Source organism: Phyllosticta capitalensis (assembly GCF_038381095.1).
Source record: "Phyllosticta capitalensis strain CBS 128856 chromosome Unknown BKA78scaffold_3, whole genome shotgun sequence".
Classification (NCBI taxonomy): Eukaryota; Fungi; Ascomycota; class Dothideomycetes; order Botryosphaeriales; family Phyllostictaceae; genus Phyllosticta; species Phyllosticta capitalensis.
In genome coordinates this window covers 760,333-779,637 of record NW_027117441.1, presented here as the reverse complement: position 1 = coordinate 779,637, position 19,305 = coordinate 760,333, and the positions used below count along the sequence as shown (strand labels likewise).

At 42.3% G+C, this 19,305-nt stretch overlaps 2 protein-coding genes across 2 annotated transcripts; one reads left to right on the top strand and one right to left on the bottom strand.

Annotated features, from left to right (window-relative positions):
- Positions 1 to 10,664: 10,664 nt before the first annotated feature.
- On the bottom strand, positions 10,665 to 12,710 carry BKA78DRAFT_248741 (kinase-like domain-containing protein; the record flags this gene model as incomplete). Its single annotated transcript, XM_066884418.1, is given in 5 exon segments — positions 10,665 to 11,105; positions 11,158 to 11,401; positions 11,452 to 11,606; positions 11,624 to 12,470; positions 12,532 to 12,710. 5 exon segments carry the CDS (start codon positions 12,708 to 12,710, stop codon positions 10,665 to 10,667), a joined length of 1,866 nt encoding a protein of 621 aa, XP_066746320.1.
- Positions 12,711 to 17,331: 4,621 nt separating this feature from the next.
- Positions 17,332 to 19,212, top strand: BKA78DRAFT_335649 (zuotin). The gene is made up of 2 exons (XM_066890224.1): positions 17,332 to 17,771; positions 17,827 to 19,212. The coding sequence occupies exons 1-2, from the start codon at positions 17,481 to 17,483 to the stop codon at positions 18,871 to 18,873; spliced, it is 1,338 nt and encodes a 445-aa protein (XP_066746319.1). The 5' UTR covers positions 17,332 to 17,480; the 3' UTR covers positions 18,874 to 19,212.
- The last annotated feature ends 93 nt before the right edge of the window (positions 19,213 to 19,305 follow it).

Sequence of the window (19,305 nt, the reverse complement as noted above, 5' to 3'; positions counted from 1 at the left end):
AGCCTATAACAGAGCTATTATTACTAGAATTACTAGAGTCTAATAGTAGGTTGCTACCTACACTAATTATAGTAGAGTATATTAGTAGGTAGTAGTTAGCTAGAGGAGGAGGTATAGCTAGTAGGATATTCTCTTAACCTACTATAGGCTTATATACAGGGGGAGGAGGAGAAGAAGCTAGGCTAGTAGCTAGTACTACTATAGGCTTACTATTCTAGCTATATAGAAGTAATAGAAGATGCTATTTAAGCCTCTTAAGGAGCCCTAGTATATAGCTAATCTAGTTACCTATATAATTAGCATAGAATTTTAAGTCTTACACTACCTAATTTAGCTCCTTAACTATAGTTCTACTACTATTACTAGATCTAGATAGCCTACTAGGTAGTAGTATATCGCGGTCTAATTAAAAAAAATCCTCACCTTTAGAATAGCTATTATTAGGGGAGGGGATAAGTTAATCTTCACTCCTACTAGTAGGGGGATAGGGGTTTAGTATATATTAAGTAGGTCTATTCTTTTAAACTATACTAATATTAGAAGTAGATAATTATTTAAGCACAAACTAGTTAATAGTTAGCTAACAGCTTAATTAGTAATTAAATAGACCCTAAAGGCATATATAACACTAAGCAGGCTATTATACTTATTAGACTACTACTTTAGAGGCACCACTAATAGTTAAAATAGCCTTAGCTAAACTATAGGCTATAGTACAACCTTAGCTAAACTACTAGTTATAATACTACACTAGAAGAACCACCTCACAGGCTTTAAGTAAGCTAGTACTATTTTAGAAGCACTATAAATAGTAGTAAGCTTAACCTACTACTTTAGAAATACTACTAGTAGTAGGAACTAACATTAGAAGCACTACTAGTTAGTTTAAGTAGGTTTTTAACCTAATTCCCCTTAAAACAGGGCGTAATTAAAGGAGAACTTATTATCTATAGCAGACCTTGTCCTACTACAGCAATAAGTAGAGTAAGCCTTACTAGTAAGAGCAGAGCAAGTCTTAGTCCCTTATAAGGCAGGTAAGATAGTTAAATAGTATTATAGTATAAGTAGAGTAAATCATCGCTAGTAACTATAGTATTTAACTATATCAAGGCAAGTTAGTCAAGTAGGTAGTAGATAACATCAAGTATACCAAGCCACTAAGCTAAATCAAGGTAGACTAGCTAAAAGAGGGAAGGCGCACTAAGCTCTGCTTAACTATACAGTTAACTACGACACTAATACTAACTCCCTACTCCTAAATGCCCTGCTCTGCAACAAGGAGTAGGCCTTACTATTATTCCTAAAAACTAGAAAGACTATTAGTTAGAAGGCCTAAATATAGGTTTTTCTAACCTAGTCTATAATAGGGAATTAGAGGGTATTATAAGGGTGTTTAAATACATAGGTAGAAATATAAAATAAGACTAGAAATACTATATATATACAGATAATTAGGCTATAATATACTATATTATAAAACCTTCTAATAACCCAGGCTAATCCTGGTAAATTTAGGCTATAAATACAGCTAAATTAGCTATAGATAAGGGTGCTACTATCTTATTAGAATAGATTCCTAGCTATACTAGAACTTATAGTAATAAGCTTGCTAATAATCTAGCTAAGGAGGCTACTAGTCTAGTTAAGACTAGGGAATACCCTACCTCCTTTACTATATTAGGTATAGAAGTTAAATCCCTAATAAGTATAGAATAGGAGAAGATTATAGGTGTAGCCTTAGCTAAACCTATATCTTCTAAGTCTTACTTAAAGATATTTACTCCTAAACCTTACTATAAACTTAGGATACTAAATAGGACTCCTAGGGAATTAGCATCAGCCTATTATTAGCTAAGGATAGGTTATAGATATTTTAAATTATACCTATACTATACTAAAAAGGTTAATAATAGTATATATAGGTATAGTACTTCTAAAGAGACTCCTTTCTACTTACTACTAAGTTGTAAGGATTATAAAGAATAAAGAAAAAGGCTTAAAGAAGCTATAAATGCGGATTTAACCTATAAAAATATTTATAAAAATTCTGAAAAAATATAGGCCACCTTAGCTTATATAAAAGAAACTAATATTACTACTAAAAAGTAGCATATTAACCAGGAGTCCCTAGAGTAATAGAAATTTAGTAAATTCTTCCTAAATTTTCTACCCCTTATATTTCCTTTATTAGTGCTTTTCAGTTCCTACTATTACACTTATTTATACTTCTTACTATAAGGGTTTAGCCCGAATCATCTTACTTTACAATTATTAAAAACGCACCCATAACAGAGAACCTATAATTTTATAGGTTAACCTATAAAAGTTAGTAGTTCTATAAAAGCTTAAGGTTATAACCTATAATTTTTATAGCATAATATATATAGAGGAAACTCTCGTCTCTAATAGTCTTAGACTGAGAAAGGGACATTAAACTAAATAAAAATAAATAAATAAATAAATAGTCCTATAAAGTCTAGGACTTTAGTTTAGTCTCTTTATATAGGAGCTAGGTCTACTACCTTAATAAGTAGGGATCTAGCCTAAAATAAGGTATCTTAGTAGGTTAGGCTATTAGGCTTAACCCTACTTAATTAGCTACCTTATTAGTCCTTATTTAGTTATTTTTACCCCCTAGTAGTTAAGGGGGTAAATTTAAAATCTTTTAATATAGGGAGGACCCTAGGGGGTGGTTCTTATAGTAGGGGGGTAATAGTAATAATATCTACTATCTTATCTATTTCTTGTTTAATTCCCAGGTTAGGGGGTGCCCCTAGGGGGGGGGGCTAGGGGGGGTTTTCTATGCTCTTTCTTTAAAAAAAAAAATTAACTAAGAGAGAAGTATAACTAATATAAAATCACTAGCTTTTATTTTATATAAACTAAGCTATAAATAAACTCTACTATTACTTAGTGTAAGCTAGTTAGAGAACTAGTAAAGTAGTTGTTTTTAGATTATTTTTTCTTTTTAGGGGGTCTTTCAGGGGGAAGATAGTAGAATAAAAATATTCTAAGAATACTACTAGATCTATCTTGCTAAGATAGTTCAAATAGTGGTCTTATTATCCTAATCTAGCCTAGTTCTAGCTAGTTTAGGAAAGGTTATATAACCTAAGGTTGATGTAAGGTGCAGCTCTAGTGTAGCTCTTTAAGGCTAAAGCCACACAGAAGCCTTATAGAAGCCTAGGGATTTTTTAATTTTAATCCCCTACCCTTAATCCAAGGCTAATATTGCTGATATAAGTATTAGGTTATAGGCTTTTAGGCGCGCGCTTTTAAATAGTATAGGTTTTATCTTAATTAGTTGGGTATTTATTAAGAAAAAGGGGGTATAAAGTTTAACCCCTAGTTATATAATCTTCTACCTCTTGTAGCGCCATAGTGCGTGCTTTTCTAGAGTAGAAAATTGGTACCCTAGGTATATCAAGTATGCTCTTTTAAATAGAGCTAGTCTTAGTAGAAAATTCAGGGGTTGGTTCTATTAGTTATATGATTGTAATTCCCTAGTAGAAACTAAGGAATATATAACTAATAGAATCAACCCCTAAATTTTCCACTAAGACTAGCTCCATTTAAAAGAGCATACTTAATATACCTAGGGCACTAATTTTCCACTTTAGAAAAGCACGCGCTGCTGCGCTGCAAGGGGTAGAAGATTAGAAAACTAGGGGTTAAACTTTATACCCCCTTTATCTTAATAAATACTTAACTAATTAAGATAAAGCCTATACTATTTAAAAGCGCGCACCTAAAAGCCTATAACCTGATACTTGTAGTTAGGGGTAGAAGATAAAATTAAAAATCTCTAGGCTTCTATAACCCTTTCTTATAGCTTTTAGCCTTAAAGAGCTATACTAGAGCCGCACCTTAGTTCAACCTTAAGTTATATAACTTTTTCCAAACTAGCTGGAACTAGACTAGATTAGGATAATAAGACCACTATTTGAACTATCTTAGCAAGATAGATCTAGTAGTATTCTTAGAATATTTTTATTCTACTATCTTCCCCCTGAAAGACCCCCTAAAAAGAAAAAATAATCTAAAAACAACTACTTTACTAGTTCTCTAACTAGCTTACACTAAGTAATAGTAGAGTTTATTTATAGCTTAGTTTATATAAAATAAAAGCTAGTGATTTTATATTAGTTATACTTCTCTCTTAGTTAATTTTTTTTTTTAAAGAAAGAGCATAGAAAACCCCCCTAGCCCCCCCCCTAGGGGCACCCCCTAACCTGGGAATTAAACAAGAAATAGATAAGATAGTAGATATTATTACTATTACCCCCCTACTATAAGAACCACCCCCTAGGGTCCTCCCTATATTAAAAGATTTTAAATTTACCCCCTTAACTACTAGGGGGTAAAAATAACTAAATAAGGACTAATAAGGTAGCTAATTAAGTAGGGTTAAGCCTAATAGCCTAACCTACTAAGATACCTTATTTTAGGCTAGATCCCTACTTATTAAGGTAGTAGACCTAGCTCCTATATAAAGAGAATAAACTAAGGTCCTAGACTTTATAGGACTATTTAGAGAATTCCTAGAAATAGGGAATCGCTAGATAATTAGCTCTATACTATCTAGGAGTGCCCTAGATATTAAAAAAATAGTTAAAACCCTAGGGAATAAGGTTAAAAACTGAAATTCCTAAAATAACTAAAAAGATATTTTATAGATAAAGGGATTTAAACCTAAAAAGCAACCTTTAAAAATTTTAAAAATTTAAAACAATTTAGGAAAAATTCCTATAACTAATCTAACTACACTACCTACTTAGGTTAGTATAGCTAAGTTAGGAAACCTAGAAAAATTAAAAGAATTTATACTAGTAGCTAAGAAATTAAAAAGTATAGCAAATATAGTAGAGGCACTAAAAATTATAGGTCCATTAAACTAAGACCTTTTAGCCCATAAAAAATCACCTAATAGGAGACTAGTCCTAGTACTCTAGGTAACTACTTTTAGAATCCTTAATCCTAGGGAAATAAGGGATAAATTTAATTCTACTTTCTCTACTAAGGGATATAAATAACTAGTTATCTCCCTAGTAACTAAGTCCTATACTAAGAAGTTAATTATATTAACTACTACTAACTAATTTAATGCAGATTTCCTATTAGCTAACTAAGCTATATAGGAAAATCTTCTCCTAATCTAAAAAGCTTTAAAGGATAAATCCTAGTATAAAGTAGTAATCTATGGCCTTCCTATAACTAAATTTAATATAGAGGAAGGTCTACTACTAATCTATAAAGAAATTAAGACCTATAACAGCCTAACTACTATTAGGAGACCCTTTTAGCTTATATCCTAAGAGAAGAGAGCTACTTAGGCCTATAGATTAATAGTAGTCTTATTTTCTAATAAGGCTAACTATAAAAAAGCCTTATCTACCTAGCTTAATATAGTAGGGTTAGGCCTACACACTAAAAAGCTTATCCTTATACCTAAAACTTATAGGTGTGAGAACTACTAGCAATTTAGACACCTAGAAAATAGGTATAAGAGATAAGCTACTTATAGGGTATATATAGGGTCCTACCCTACTCCCTAATACTACCATAGGACTAGTAGCTACCTAAAAGGTTAGACCTGTAGCTATATAGAGCCTAAATATACTAATTATAGTAAAAACTACTAATTAAGCTATAAAAGGTATCTAAAATTCTTGGCAATAAAGAATAGCACCTAATAAGTATTAAGGAATTAAGGGTACTATAAATAAATATTAATAAGAGCTACTTAGCTACTAAAAGCACCTTAGAAATAGCTATTAGGTTAAATATTAACCTTATATTTATATAAGAGCCTTATTTAATCACTAATAGTAAAGAAATACCCCAAAATTACCTAAACTTAAGGTCTTTTAATTATCTATTATATAGTTTAATTCTCCCAGTTTATAGTAACCCCCTAGTTTACCCTAGGGTTATAATTTATAAGAGACGATCCCTACCCTTAGAAATTAACCCTAGGGAGGATATTATTAAAGATCCCAACCTAATAGTTATTAATATAATAGGCTTAAACTATCCACTACAAGTCTATAATATATATAGCCAAAAAGGTCAAGATAATAATTAAGAAATAATATAAAGGTATCTATATAATATTAATATAGACACCCCAGCTATTATTCTTAGGGACTTTAATTCCTACCATCCTTAGTGGGACCCTTATAACCCTGAATCACCCTATTTAGCAAGGCTAGTAGAATAGTTAGAAGCTAATAGACTATTCCTAGTAAATACTATAGGTGAAGGGACCTTTTATAGGCCTAACCTAGTTAGGGAGTCTATAATAGACCTAACCTTTACTACTAGGAATATCCTAGAAAAAATACATAATTAGTAGACTCTTAGGGATATAGGATCTAACTATTATAGTGTTTTCTTTATAATCTATAATTCTAATTCCTTATTAGTAGATAATCCTACCTATACATAAAGATATAACCTTAAAAAGGCAGATTGGGTTAAATTTAACTCTAATCTAGTAGAATTAGTAGAGAATAGTTCTATACTAAACTCTAATAACCTACTAAGCCTAGAATAAAGGACTAGGTCCTTAGATATACTAAATTAAGACCCTCTTGTAATAAGAGACCTTGATATATTAGCTAGGGAACTTAGTAATTTAATTACTACCTCTATAAATAATAGTATACCTAAGATACCTAATAAGCTTATATCTAAGCCTTAGTGGGACAATTCCCTAACTAATTTAAGGTTAGAATATAAGAGAAAGAAAGCCTAAGTCTTATACTTAGATACTACTAGTATAAGAGCCTACTTAACTACTAAAAATAAGTATTTTCTAGCTATTAAAAAAGCTAAAAAAGAATATTAGGAGCAGTTCCTTTTAAATATAGACTTAAAATCTATATTTAGGGCTATAGACTATACTAAGGATAGTAAGGTAGACTTTATACCTTGTATTAAGTCTATATCAGGGGAATTAGCTAATTCCTTTAACGAAAAATACTATACTTTTAGGGATACACTATTTCCTAAGCCCCCTACTGCTCCACCTATTATATGGGAGGATTATACCTCTAATAATAGCTAGAAGTGGCCTAAGTTAGACTATAAGGAGCTAGAAATAGCTTGTTCTATATAAATAAAAGGGAAGACACCTAGGCTAGATACTATAAATTAAGATATTATTATAGCTGCCTATAAGGCCTGCCCTAGTACCTTTTATAAGGTATATAGTTTACTATTTAATAGTAGCTATTACCCTAAAGTATAGAGATAAGCTATAGGTGTAGTTTTAAGAAAACCTAATAAGCTAGACTATACTAGTCCTAGGTCTTATAGGGTAATTTCCTTACTAAACTACCTTGGAAAAATAAATAAAAGAATTATAGTAAAGAGATTAAGCTATCTAGCTAAAACTACTTATCTACTTGGCCCGAAATGTCCAACCACAATCATTGAAAACAAACACAAAAAGGGATTGCTATAAATTAGTATAACAGCCTACTATGGTTCAAACCTACTAGGCACTATCCTATATATAGCTCTAGACTACTGGGATAGCTATCCCTGTCTCTTATAGTCGTTGACTCAAGAGGGACGTTAAACTAAATGAATAAATAAATAAATAAATAATAGACCCTAGTTAAATAGGAGGTAGATTAAAACAGTTAGCTATAGATACTACTCTATTATTATCTAATATAGTAGAAGAGAATAAACTATCTAATAGGATTACCTCTATACTATTTTTAGATATTAAAGGAGCTTTTAACTATATTGTCAAAAATCAACTCTTACTATTATTAAAGAAAAAGGGACTACTACTATCCCTTATTAGCTAGGTCTCTAGCTTCTTAAATAATAGGCTATTAAGACTATTATTTAATAGATAATTAGAAGAATTTAGGGATATAGAGACAGGGATCCTATAGGGAAGTCCTATATTACCTATACTTTTTCTAATATATATCTTAGAATTATTCCTATCTTAGGTAGTTAAGTTTCTTTTATATATAGATAATATTAGTCTTACTATATTATCTACTAGTATAAGGAAAAACCTTAAAATACTAGAAAGAGAAACTAAGTAGTTATATAAGCTTAGTGCTATCAAGGGTATAGAATTTGACCGCTCTAAGACTGGATTAGTACACTTTACTAGCTGGAATAAGGCTAAAAATAGTTCTATTATGCTTCTAGATAATAGTACTATAAAGCCTAAGGAAACCGTCCGCTGGCTAGGGATCTACTTTAATAATAAGCTAAATTATAAACAACACGTTAATATATTGGTATTAAAGGCTAGATCAACCTTATTTAGGCTTAATAGACTTACTACTATTAATTTAGGCCTTAATCCACATGCTATAAGGCAATTATACATAACTTGTATTATAAGTATAATGGATTATAGCTGCTAATTATAGTATAAGGCTAAAAATATAGATAGTCTTATTAAACTACTATAATATATATAGAATCTAGCTTTATAGAAGATTCTAGGGGTTTTTAAGACTAGTCCTATAAGAGCTATAGAAATAGAAGCTAGAATCCTACCTACTAAGGCATATCTATTAGCTATAGTTTAAAAGTATACTTTTAGAGCCTTAAAACTCCCACCTACCCACCCTATTCCAAGAGAATTAAGTAGAATTAATTCTATAGAGAATAAGCTAAGGAGACCTACCTAGATTAAGTTTATAAGTAAAAGTATAAATATAAAGACAGGATAACATCTTAAACCTATAAAATACTATTACTTTCTACCCTAGGCTAGGGATATCCTATTCTCTTATAGAATTAGCTCTCTCAATAAGGAAGAGGCTCTATTAGAGCACCTTAACCTTAATAGCTAGAGAAAAAACTAGAAGACTACTTATATCTATACTAATACCTCTAGTTTACCTATGGGTAAAGGTATAGGTATAGGCTTAGTAGTCCTACCTAGTAATCTTTTAAACAGTAGGTTAGAATCCCTAAATATAGGGAAATCTAACCTAGTATATAATGGAGAACTAGAAGGGATTACTAAGGTATTTAAATATACTAGTAAAAATATAGAAAAAAACTATAAATACTATATATATTCTAACAACTAGTTAGCTGTATATAGGATAGTTAATCCTTCTAATAAACCTAGATAATTATGGCAAATTAGGGCTATAGAAGCTGCTAAAATAGTAGCTTCTAAAGGTACCTCTATAGTATTAGTATGGGTCCTAAACTATATAGGTATATATAGTAACAAATTAGCTAATTCCTTAGCTAAGAAGGCTATAAAGAAAAAACCAGGGAGTTATCTAAAGACCCTAGTACTTATAGGTATAGATATTAAAAATACTATTACTAAGGAGTAGTAGGATATTATAGATAAGGCTAAGGCTAAGTCTAATAATAGCTCCTCCTCCTATTATAGTGTTTTCAAGACTAAACCTAGCTATAAGCTTTTAATTCCTATAGATATATAAAGCTCTATAGCCTCAGCTTTCTTTCAGCTAAAAATAGGATATAGTTACTTTAAAGCCTACCTATTATATACTAAAAAGCCAAATAATAGTACATATAGGTGTAGATATCCTAAAGAAACACCTATATACCTCCTACTATCATATAAGGAATATAGGGAAGAGAGAAAATTACTTAGAAGGGATATTCCCTTATTAAGTATTAAAAACCTCTTTAAAAATCAGGAAAATATAAAGGCTATACTAGCCTTTATTAAAAATATAAAAATAGCTACTAAATAGTGGTATATAGACTAAGAAGATACCTAGTAGAAGGGTTAAGGAGATAGGAAAGTTTATAGGTTAACCCATAAATTTTATAGCTCTTGCTATAAGATTAAGGCTTCCTATAATTTTCCTATATTTAGCTCCCCTATCTACAAAATACCTCTATTTTGCTTTAAGATACACACTTACTTAATATTTACTTATTTCTACTTATATTACCAATTAGGTAATTTTCCTATAAGGGCTTGGCCCGAAATGTCTAACCATAATCATTGAAAACAAATATAAAAAGGGAATGCTATAAACTAGTATAATAGTCTACTATAGTTTAAACCTAAGAGGCACTATCCTATATATAGCTCTAGACTACTAGGATACCTATCCCTGTCTCTTATAGTTATTAACTTAAGAGGGATGTTAAATTAAATAAATAAATAAATCAATATAGTTAAAAAGAGGACGCGCCGGGCGCTAGTAATTATTTAAGGGGAAGGGGTTTTAGAAATCTAATATTCAAGGCAACAGGGCACTAGCAATAGAAGGCGGGCAAGGTGCAGCGGTAATGTGACGATCGTGGAATACTAGCAGGGAATTGCTGAGTTAGAGGATCCCATGTCAGAAGAATAGTGAGAACCCCATGCCAGAAAAGGGGGGCAACATAGGCTATACATTTTGCTTTCTGAGAAGGATCGATTAAAATTCCCCTTTACCCCTAAATGCCCTCCCCTGACACATATCGAAACACATATCAAAGACAGATGAAGTGCCCAGAACGAAATTCAAGCGTTTCTGTCATCACTTTTTCTTCTCACAGAATGGCAAAACAAGCGAGGGAGAGAAAAAGTAAGCATATCATGGCAAACCCCAAGCCGTGGACACCGAGTTTGCTCCTCTAATTCATGATAAGGAACGCAAGAGAGACGTTTCAAAGCACGCTCAAATCCCTCCCTTCTACCGCTGCTTCTTTACTTCGCACGCCCATCCCTCTATGCCATCCCCCTTGCTGCCCACAGGGATATCGAGCTTGATATCATCCATGCCCTTTGTGTCATCCAAGAAGCAGTGGTTGCTCATGCCACCCGCGTTGGCGCGCTCCGCGGGCATAAGCTCCAACATCGGCAGCAGAAAGTCTGAAATCTTCTTTGACTCCTCTACGCTGAAATGGTACTTCTCCCGGAGCACGTCGGGCAGCGCCCAGTGTCGCAAGCGGTGAATGTTGCGAAGCTCGCCACGGCGATTGAAGATTTCCTGAGACCACTTGCCAGACGAGCAGAGAGACTTGGGAAAAGTGCCCAGGAGCTCAATGATTTGCGCAATGTGATCGTCATCCTTGCCGTACTTGGTACCCGATTGAGGGTCGAAGAGGTAGTCGCCCGTGATCAACTCGAAGACCTAGAAGCTTTTAGTTCTTGTGTCTTTGTGTGCCCTCTGAAAACAAGCTTACCATTGCCGCCATACTCCACACATCAGTGCTGGCGCCCCATTTCGCTCCGAGGATGACTTCGGGCGAACGGTATTGCCGGGTCTGAATATCATTTGTGAAGTGGTGGCCAACCCAACAGGCATTCCCAAGGTCTGCAATCTTGACTGAGATGGTCTCGAAGCCTGCATCATCCTTCAATGTCTCATTCGAATGCTTGCTCGATTTGTCGAGGCTGATCCCGGAGACCTCCTTGGTCAACAATTCGCTGCCAGAGTTAGTGCGCAGTCAAGAATATGTGCAAGCAGAGGTTCTTACGCGGACTTCTCTCGTTGCTTCTGCGCATCTTCCTCGCCACCCGCACTTTTCACCCCAAGCGTCTCCAACATCGACAGACCCGACGAGGGAGGGGATGAGGAGGAACCTGGAGTACAACTCGTTAGAATGTCTTCATATTCAGGGTCAATCGCCCTCTGAAGCAAGGGAGAACCCTACCCGAACCCTCGTTGACGATCTTGTTCAAGCTTGCAGTGCTCCCGGGGAATGATTGCAAGTCAGACTGGCTAAAACTGGCATTGAGCGGACTCGGCAGAGGCTGACTGCCGGTGATGAGCGTCCTTCTTCTCCGACGTCCATTTCTGTTGTCGTCCTTTTCTTCCTTCTTCTTTGATTCTTCGTTTACATATGTCTTGACAATTTGCTCCACGTCGCCAATCTCAATAAGTACGTTTTCGGGCTTGAGGTCCGTGTGGATGATGCCGCATTCGCGATGAAGGTAGTCCAGGCCGAGCAAGACTTGCTTCGTTATTTGCTTGACGAGCGGCATAGGGATGCCCCGATGGTTCCACTTTTTGATGAGACCCAAGAGATTTTCGCCCAGCACCTCGAAAACCATGCAGACGTGCACACCGTTAGGCCCCTTGTGGTTGAATGAGTCGAGAAGGCTAACAACATGTTTCCGACCAGGGTGGTCCTTATTGGCTTCAACCACCCTGTTAAGCAGCTTGATCTCATCCAAAGCAGTCTCAGTGTAATGGGCAGCCGAGCGCACAACCTTCAATGCCACATGCTTGCCGGTAGCATTGTCCCGCGACAACCACACTGTCGAAAAATGGCCCCAACCGAGTTTGCGCACAACGGTGTATTTGCCATTGTTGTACTGCTCGCCAATTTGGACAGGGTGGTAGCCTCCCTTGCAGTAATCTTCAGAGTCTTCCTCGTCGGCGGTGTTCTCAGCCGGGTCGCCGTCGGAGGAAGATGAGGAAGATGGCGAGCGACTGAGCTGAGAAGTGTAGGAAACTTTTTGGTGGGACAAGGGCGAAGCGGTGTTTTGAACGCTGGAGGCGGACATGTCAGCGCGAATGTTCAGTTGGACGGAATACAGGCAGTGAGACAAACTTGTACTGGAAGCTGTTGTTGGAGCTCGCAGGACTGCCGTCCTTGGCCTGCTGCTCCGAAGTAATGATGGGCTTGAGGTCGGTTCCCTTCCTCCGCTTCTTTCCTCCGTTGCCGTTGGCGGCCTGAGCAACGGCCTTGGCCTTGTTGATGGCGGCTTTCTTGATGTCGGTGCCGTTCATATCGGCAGGGGGTGGACTCATCAAAGGAGGGGCGGAAGAGGGGGGTGGGGGGCAGTGACGTTACGATGTGGGCGTGGAGGGTGCGACCGACGAGCGGGAGGCGGTAGAGGCAAGTCGGGCGAGGGTCATGGAACAGCTCGGGCGCGGTCGAGGATGGGCGCGCTGGCAGACGGCAGGGGCTGAAGGCGCGCGAGGGAGGCAGAGAGGACTCGGGTGGTGGTGTAACGGTGGAGAATGGGCGGCGGAAGAGGAGGAGGTGGTGATGGTTGCGGCGCCTTGGAGTGGGATTGTTGGCGGAGAAGGCCTTGGGTGGTGGGCGTCAGGCTTAGGCCTGTGCCTGGAGATGATTGGCGAGTGGGTGATCGGAGCGCGGGCGAGGGTCGGCGTGTGCGCAGGCACGAACGACGACCAGTCCGCAGCGGTAGCGCCACGCCAGCAGGAGATTCTGGAAGTTCTTTTGATTGAGGATGTCGAGCAGAAAAATGCGGATGCGACCGCGATGATGGTGTTGCGGAGAAATGTCGACGAGAGTGGTGGCGGGCAAGGAAGCGGCACAGGGCCAGCAGAGCGACGATGAGGAGAAGCGGGAGAAGGACAGACGCAATTGAAGCGGAATGTACCAAGAGTACACTGCAGCCGTGGAAGCGGTTCAAGACAAGCTGTCAGGCGCAGAGGCACCTCAGTAGGTTCATGTTAGGTCCATCCAGGATCTAGGACCCGCGGCGCCATGACATCAACATCCACCCCATCGCCCACCTCACCCCACACTGACGCTCGCTGGCTGGGCAAGACACCCCCGTCTGTCACTCGCCGCCTTTTTGTTTGTTTCAAAACTTTTGGCATCACCAACTGCTACTGCTACTAATCTACCGCGCCGTAATCACCGACATCCACTTCTGCTCGTCCTTGCGGTCAAAGTTGAGCAGCATCCCCAACACCGGCACCAGCTGCATCTGGTGTTTCTTGTCCTTCTGCTCCAAAAACTGCAGCAGCACATTCTTCAAGTACACCATGTCCATGCCATTTTCCGTCGCAATCGAAGGCGACCGTCCTTTGCCCATCATTGGCGACGACACTCGTCCACGCGCTGCTGATTCGATTGACGACCGCGACGACTGCTCCCCTGACTGCGACGGTGACTTGGCCTTGGCTTGCGCGCCGCGAAGTTCCTCAGCTAGAGACTGTTGTTGTTCCAGGTTAGCCATGTTCGAAAATGACCACCTGGCTGTTCTTCTTACCTTGCTCGACTTCTGCAACTTCTCCAGCCGCGCTTGTGCTTCTTCCAATGACCGTCGAAGCTCCATCTTCTCCTTCTCCAACTCCCTCATCTGCTTTTCACCTTCGTCAAGAGCATCCCGCAGTTGGTTCATCGCCGACCTGACTTCTGCAACCTCCTCCCCAGAGTGCGCTGCCTTGCGCTCCAACTCCTCCTTTTGCTTCCTCACTTCCCTTTCTTGCGTCACCAGACTGTCCTTCTCCTCCTGCACCCGGCCCAGTGACTTCTCCGCTTCACGCAACCTCTGCTTCAAATCCTCCAGTTCTCGTGCGCGTCGTCGGCCGATTGTGTTGGCTTGGTCCTCTGCTCGATCTCTTTCTTCGATGGCTAGATCCATGCGTTCCCGCATCTCCTTGATCCGCGCTTCAGCTCGGCCCTCGACATCGGCCAAGAGCCGCCTCATAGTCTCTCCCTCGCGACTGCGTTCGCCGAGGAGCCTGTGTGCATCTGCCAGCTCCTCCTCAAGGCTCTCGCATCGTTCCCGCACCTCTTTCATCTGTGTCCCAATCTCTTGCGTTTGGTCTTGCATGCTGTTCATCAGACTCTGGGCGCTTGCGTACTGGGCGCTCTTCAGCTGTATCTCCTCGCGCAATCTTGACACTTCGCGATTGACCTTCTCCACCTGCTGCTCGAGGTCCTTGGCGTTTGCCTGCGAAATCTTGAGCTCTTCTCGGACCTTGGACAAGTCCCTAGCTTGCCGTTCCCTGGCCTCAACAGCCTCAGCTCGCTCGCCCTCTGTTCTCTCCAGGTCCCTCTGCGTTTTGCTGCACGTCTGATCCAATGCCATGTTCTTGCTTTGCTCCTGCTTGAGCTTCTCCGAAAGACTCTTGACCTCACTGTCCTTGGCCGAAATTTCCGACTTGTACGTCGCAATGTCAGACCGCAACTCCCGCTCTCTCGCCTCGAGCTTGCGCACTTCGTTGGTCTTGCTTCCAAGCTCTTCCTTTGTAGATCTCAGTTCGGCCACTTCCTTGCGCAGTGAGTTGAGCTCTGGCTGCGCCTTCTGCAGGACCTCTCTTAATTCCGAAAGATCTTTGAATCTTTGGGCGGCCAAGTGCTGTGCCGCGCTGAGGTCGGTCTCCAATGAGTCTGCTCTGCTCTTCAACTTTTCGAAATCCCCTGCCAGAGCTTGCCTTTCCTTTTCTGACGTCATGTTCGAGACTTGGCTTGTTTTCAGCTCTGCAATCTCCTTCTCCAGCTTTTCAACCGTCTCCTGCAGGGATGACTTGTCGGCCTGCAGCTCCTTCAACCTCTCCTTTGCCTGAACGTGGCCCTGGCCTACTTCGATGAGTTCGTGTCTCAACTCGTCCAATTCCTCCTGGAGAGCCTCTTGGTCCTTGAGTTTGCTGGACAGCCGCGCCACCTCTTCCTCTCTTTGTACCAGGTTGTTGCGAGTTTCCTCCAAAGATGCCCTGAGAGATGTCTCAATGTCATCTCCAGCCTCGGGTTTTTCTTCAGCTGGAGCAACGAGTGTAGCTTCGGACGGCGCCGGTGTACCAGATCTCTCTGGTGTTTGCGTGCTCCCTGCACCAGCACCACCTTTACCTCCCTTCTTTTTCTTTTTGTTGTTCTTCTTCTTCGCGGCACCTGTACTGGCTGCCGCAGGGGCGGGCTCGTCCATCTTGGCCGCCGGGGAGTCCTTGGTGTGAGGAACCTTTGAAAGGCGGGACTTTTCGTCCTCGGCTTGCTTAAGCTGTGTCTTCAATGTGTCTACCAGACTATTCAAAGTGTCAGATCGAGCCTTTGCCTCAGACTGGGATTTGCGCAGCTCAGAAAGTTCGCCCTCAAGCGCCTCCACCTGCTCTTTCAGGCGCCTGACTTCCGAATCGTCCTCAGATTGCTTGGGTGAAGCCTTGCGCAGTTCCTCGAGCTCCTTGTTTGCAGCATCGATTCGAGACTTGAAATCAGCATTTGAAGTTTCGTGAGACTCTCGGGCCTTCTCTGCCTTCTCTAGCTCTGCTTGAGCGCGTTCGAGGTTCGTCTTCAGCTCGTTGACTTGATTCTCAAGAGACTTGGTTTGTTCAGTGGATTCCCTTTCGAAGCGCTCTTTGGTATCTCGGAGGGATTGCATATCGCGGGTAGAGGTCTCCAAATTCTGCACAAGCTGTTCCGCTGACTCTTTGGCTGATGAGAGCTCCTTTTTCAGGGATTGATTTTCGTTCTCAAGAGCGGTAACCTGCTCTTCTCTTTCTTGCAATTCCTTCTGTATACGAGGAAGCTCGCTGTCATACGAAAAGAACTCCTCAGATTCCTCCGAGGTGTCTTTGCCCTCTTTGTGACCCTGGCTTTCTCCATCCTTGGCACCAGTGTTGGCTTTGGCGGCAGGTGGTTCCGAGATTTGCGCTGTATCCTTTTCCGAGCGAAGCGTCTTGAGTTCTTCCTGGGCTTCTGTCGCGCGTTTTTCCGCAGCGTCAAGATTCTGTTTCAAGGAGTCTCGTTCCGCAGATAACCTTTTGAGCTCATCCATGACCATATCGCCCTTCAGTTTGATTTGGTCCAGGTACTCTATAAGCGCGCCGGGATCATTGACTGACGTCAAAGGTGTATGCTCTCTAAGTGCAGCCTCAAAAGGCTCAATGGCTGTAACGCGAGCATGGGCAATTCTGTAGGAGCGTAGTAGCTCTGCTTGAATTAGCACAAATCTACATCCTCTTCATATGGAACCGCACCAGAGTATTTTGGCTCCAGCTTTTCTAGCTTGCGTAACCGCATACGAGTCTCCATTGGTAATTCTGCTGGAGGCGCAGCATCGCTGGAATCTTGTGTGGGCTGAGATTCGTCTTGTTCGCCCTTGGAAACATTGCCATTTTCTGTAGGTGCTGCTGCCTGGGCAGTTCCGTCCTTGTCATCGGCGGGCTTTGGCGTTGTACTTCGGCTCAAGTCATCTTCGCCGACAACAAACTCCGGGTCGAATTCGGCTGGATCTGGACCTTTGGCTTGAGGTTTGTCTCCAATGTCGGGGGTGCGAGGTCGGGCAGGGCGCCTGCTGGGCGAAAGAGCGCGGGAGTTGGAGCGGCGAAGGGAATCTGATCGCCCTGGAGTCTGTGATCGAGACTGCTCCGCAACCTGGCGTTGGCGCGCCTGTTCCTCGGCGATGCGAGAATCTATAGCGCCTTTGAGACGCTGCGCAGCACTCAGCATGATGCGCAGTAGGTGGATGCGAAGTTGGGAAAGTGGAAGGACAGAAGAAGGAAGAGGAAACGTACCTGAAACATGGTTTTCCTGGAATATTAGGGAGAAAAGCCTACGAGGGGAGACCAAGGGCCAGTGATGGGCGCATTCCGTTGAGGTAGAGGGAGAGCCGCGCAGATGTGGAACCGCATTGCCATTCCACGTCGAGGATCCCAGTCCCAGCTCGGCCCCGTCTTGGCGGCCCTGTCGGGCCCTCGGTCCCGGGCACGGGCACGGACCACACGGCAGGTCAGGGCAGAAAAACATTATTCCCGTACATCCTCACGTCTCCAACTGTCAACCTTCCAACACACCTGTTCGTCATGGCGGCCGTTCAAATCAACCTCCCGCTCCCCATCCTGCCCGCAGGTTGGGCTGCCGACAAGGACTTCAAGGCCGTTGGCACTCTTGCTGCTCCCACCCAGCGCAATGTCGAGCCCGTTGGCCCTCACTTCCTCGCCCATGCCCGCAGAAAGCGTCACAAGCGCACCTTTTCCGAGGACGACCGCATCCAGGCTGAGAAGGCTGCCACCAAGGTAGAGGAGGAAGATGACGGCGACATCTCTGAGCCTGAAGACCCGGTCATGTTCCAGCGCGACGCCAAGGACTGGAAGGTAAGCCTTTGTGCATGCAACCCAAATCCCCCACCATGTCCTGACTTGACCACAGAACCAAGATCACTACGCTGTGCTCGGCATCACCAAGTACCGCTGGAGGGCGACCGAGGAGCAGATCAAGCGCGCCCACCGCAAGAAGGTCCTCCGCCACCACCCTGACAAGAAGGCCGCTGCCGGCAAAGCCCAAGACGACAACTTCTTCAAGTGCATCCAGAAAGCCACCGAGGTTCTGCTCGACCCCGTCAAGCGTCGCCAGTTTGACTCGGTCGACGAGGGTGCCGACGTCGAGCCGCCTACCAAGAAGGAGGCCCAGAAGGGCAACTTCTACAAGCTCTGGGGCAGAGTCTTTGAATCTGAGGGTCGTTTCTCCAAGGTCCAGCCCGTCCCCAAGCTGGGCGACGAGAACAGCACCAAGGAGGAAGTCGAGACCTTTTACAACTTCTGGTACAACATCGACAGCTGGAGGTCGTTTGAGTACCAGGACGAGGATGTGCCCGACGACACCGAGAGCCGTGATCAGAAGCGCCACATTGAAAAGAAGAACCTCAACGCCCGCAAGAAGAAGAAGACCGAGGACACTACCCGCCTGAGGCACCTCGTCGACGAATGCCTTGCAACCGACGAGCGCATCAAGAAGTTCCGCCAACAAGAGCACGCACAGAGGAACAAGAAGCGTTTCGAGAGGGAGGCCGAGGCCAAGCGCCAGGCCGAGGAGGCTCAGAAGAAGAAGGAGGAGGAAGCTCGCCAGCAGGCCGAGAAGGAGGCAGCGGCCAAGCTTGAGAAAGAAGCAGGCAAGAAGGCCAAGGAGGCTGCGAAGAACGCTGCGAAGAAGAACAAGCGCGTCATCAGAAGCGCCGTCAAGGATGCCAACTACTTCCACGCCAGCGGGGATGCCCCGGCGTCCCAGATCGACGCGGTTCTCAATGAGACTGACGTGCTCATCACCAAGCTGGACAACGAAGAGCTGGCTACCATGGTCGGTAAGCTGAACGGAAAGAAGGACGCTGGAGAGATCAAGCAGATCTACGCCGAAGAGGCCAAGCGTCTGGTTTCGGCTGGAAAGGTCAAGGAGGGCGAACTGAAGACTCTCGAGGCATAAAGGGCGTGTGCGTTTGGGATTGAAGACTTGATAGAGCCATACAAGTAGAGGATAGAAATCGGAAATGGGTTCTGATTGGTCTAACAAGGCTCCAAGTGATCGATCGTGAACAAAGCCTGACTTGTCCGGGCGATGCTGTGTAGTGAGAGGCGTTGGTAGCTATGTAACAATATCTTTTGGGCGCGGACGGAAAGATGATGCGGGGCGACTTGGCTCCCATGTTCATGGATGGGTGGTCCCCGCGGCAGCGGCAGCGAACGGTGGTTGCATCACCTGGCTGCTGCGGCCAAGCCTCTCCATGCCCGCTGCCGCCCGCTTCTTGGGGTAAACCGAACTCCTCCAACCACTTCTCCGCTCACTCCATCCCATCCACTACTGCGAAGCCCTCACGTACTCCACACGACTCGACCACGCACTGTCGCACCGATCACC

Excerpts from the sequence above, each read along its gene's own strand:
- BKA78DRAFT_335649 (XM_066890224.1), top strand. The coding sequence starts at position 17,481 with ATGGCGGCCGTTCAAATCAACCTCCCGCTCCCCATCCTGCCCGCAGGT. Across the intron at positions 17,772-17,826 it reads GCGACGCCAAGGACTGGAAG|AACCAAGATCACTACGCTGT; the intron begins GTAAGCCTTTGT and ends ACTTGACCACAG.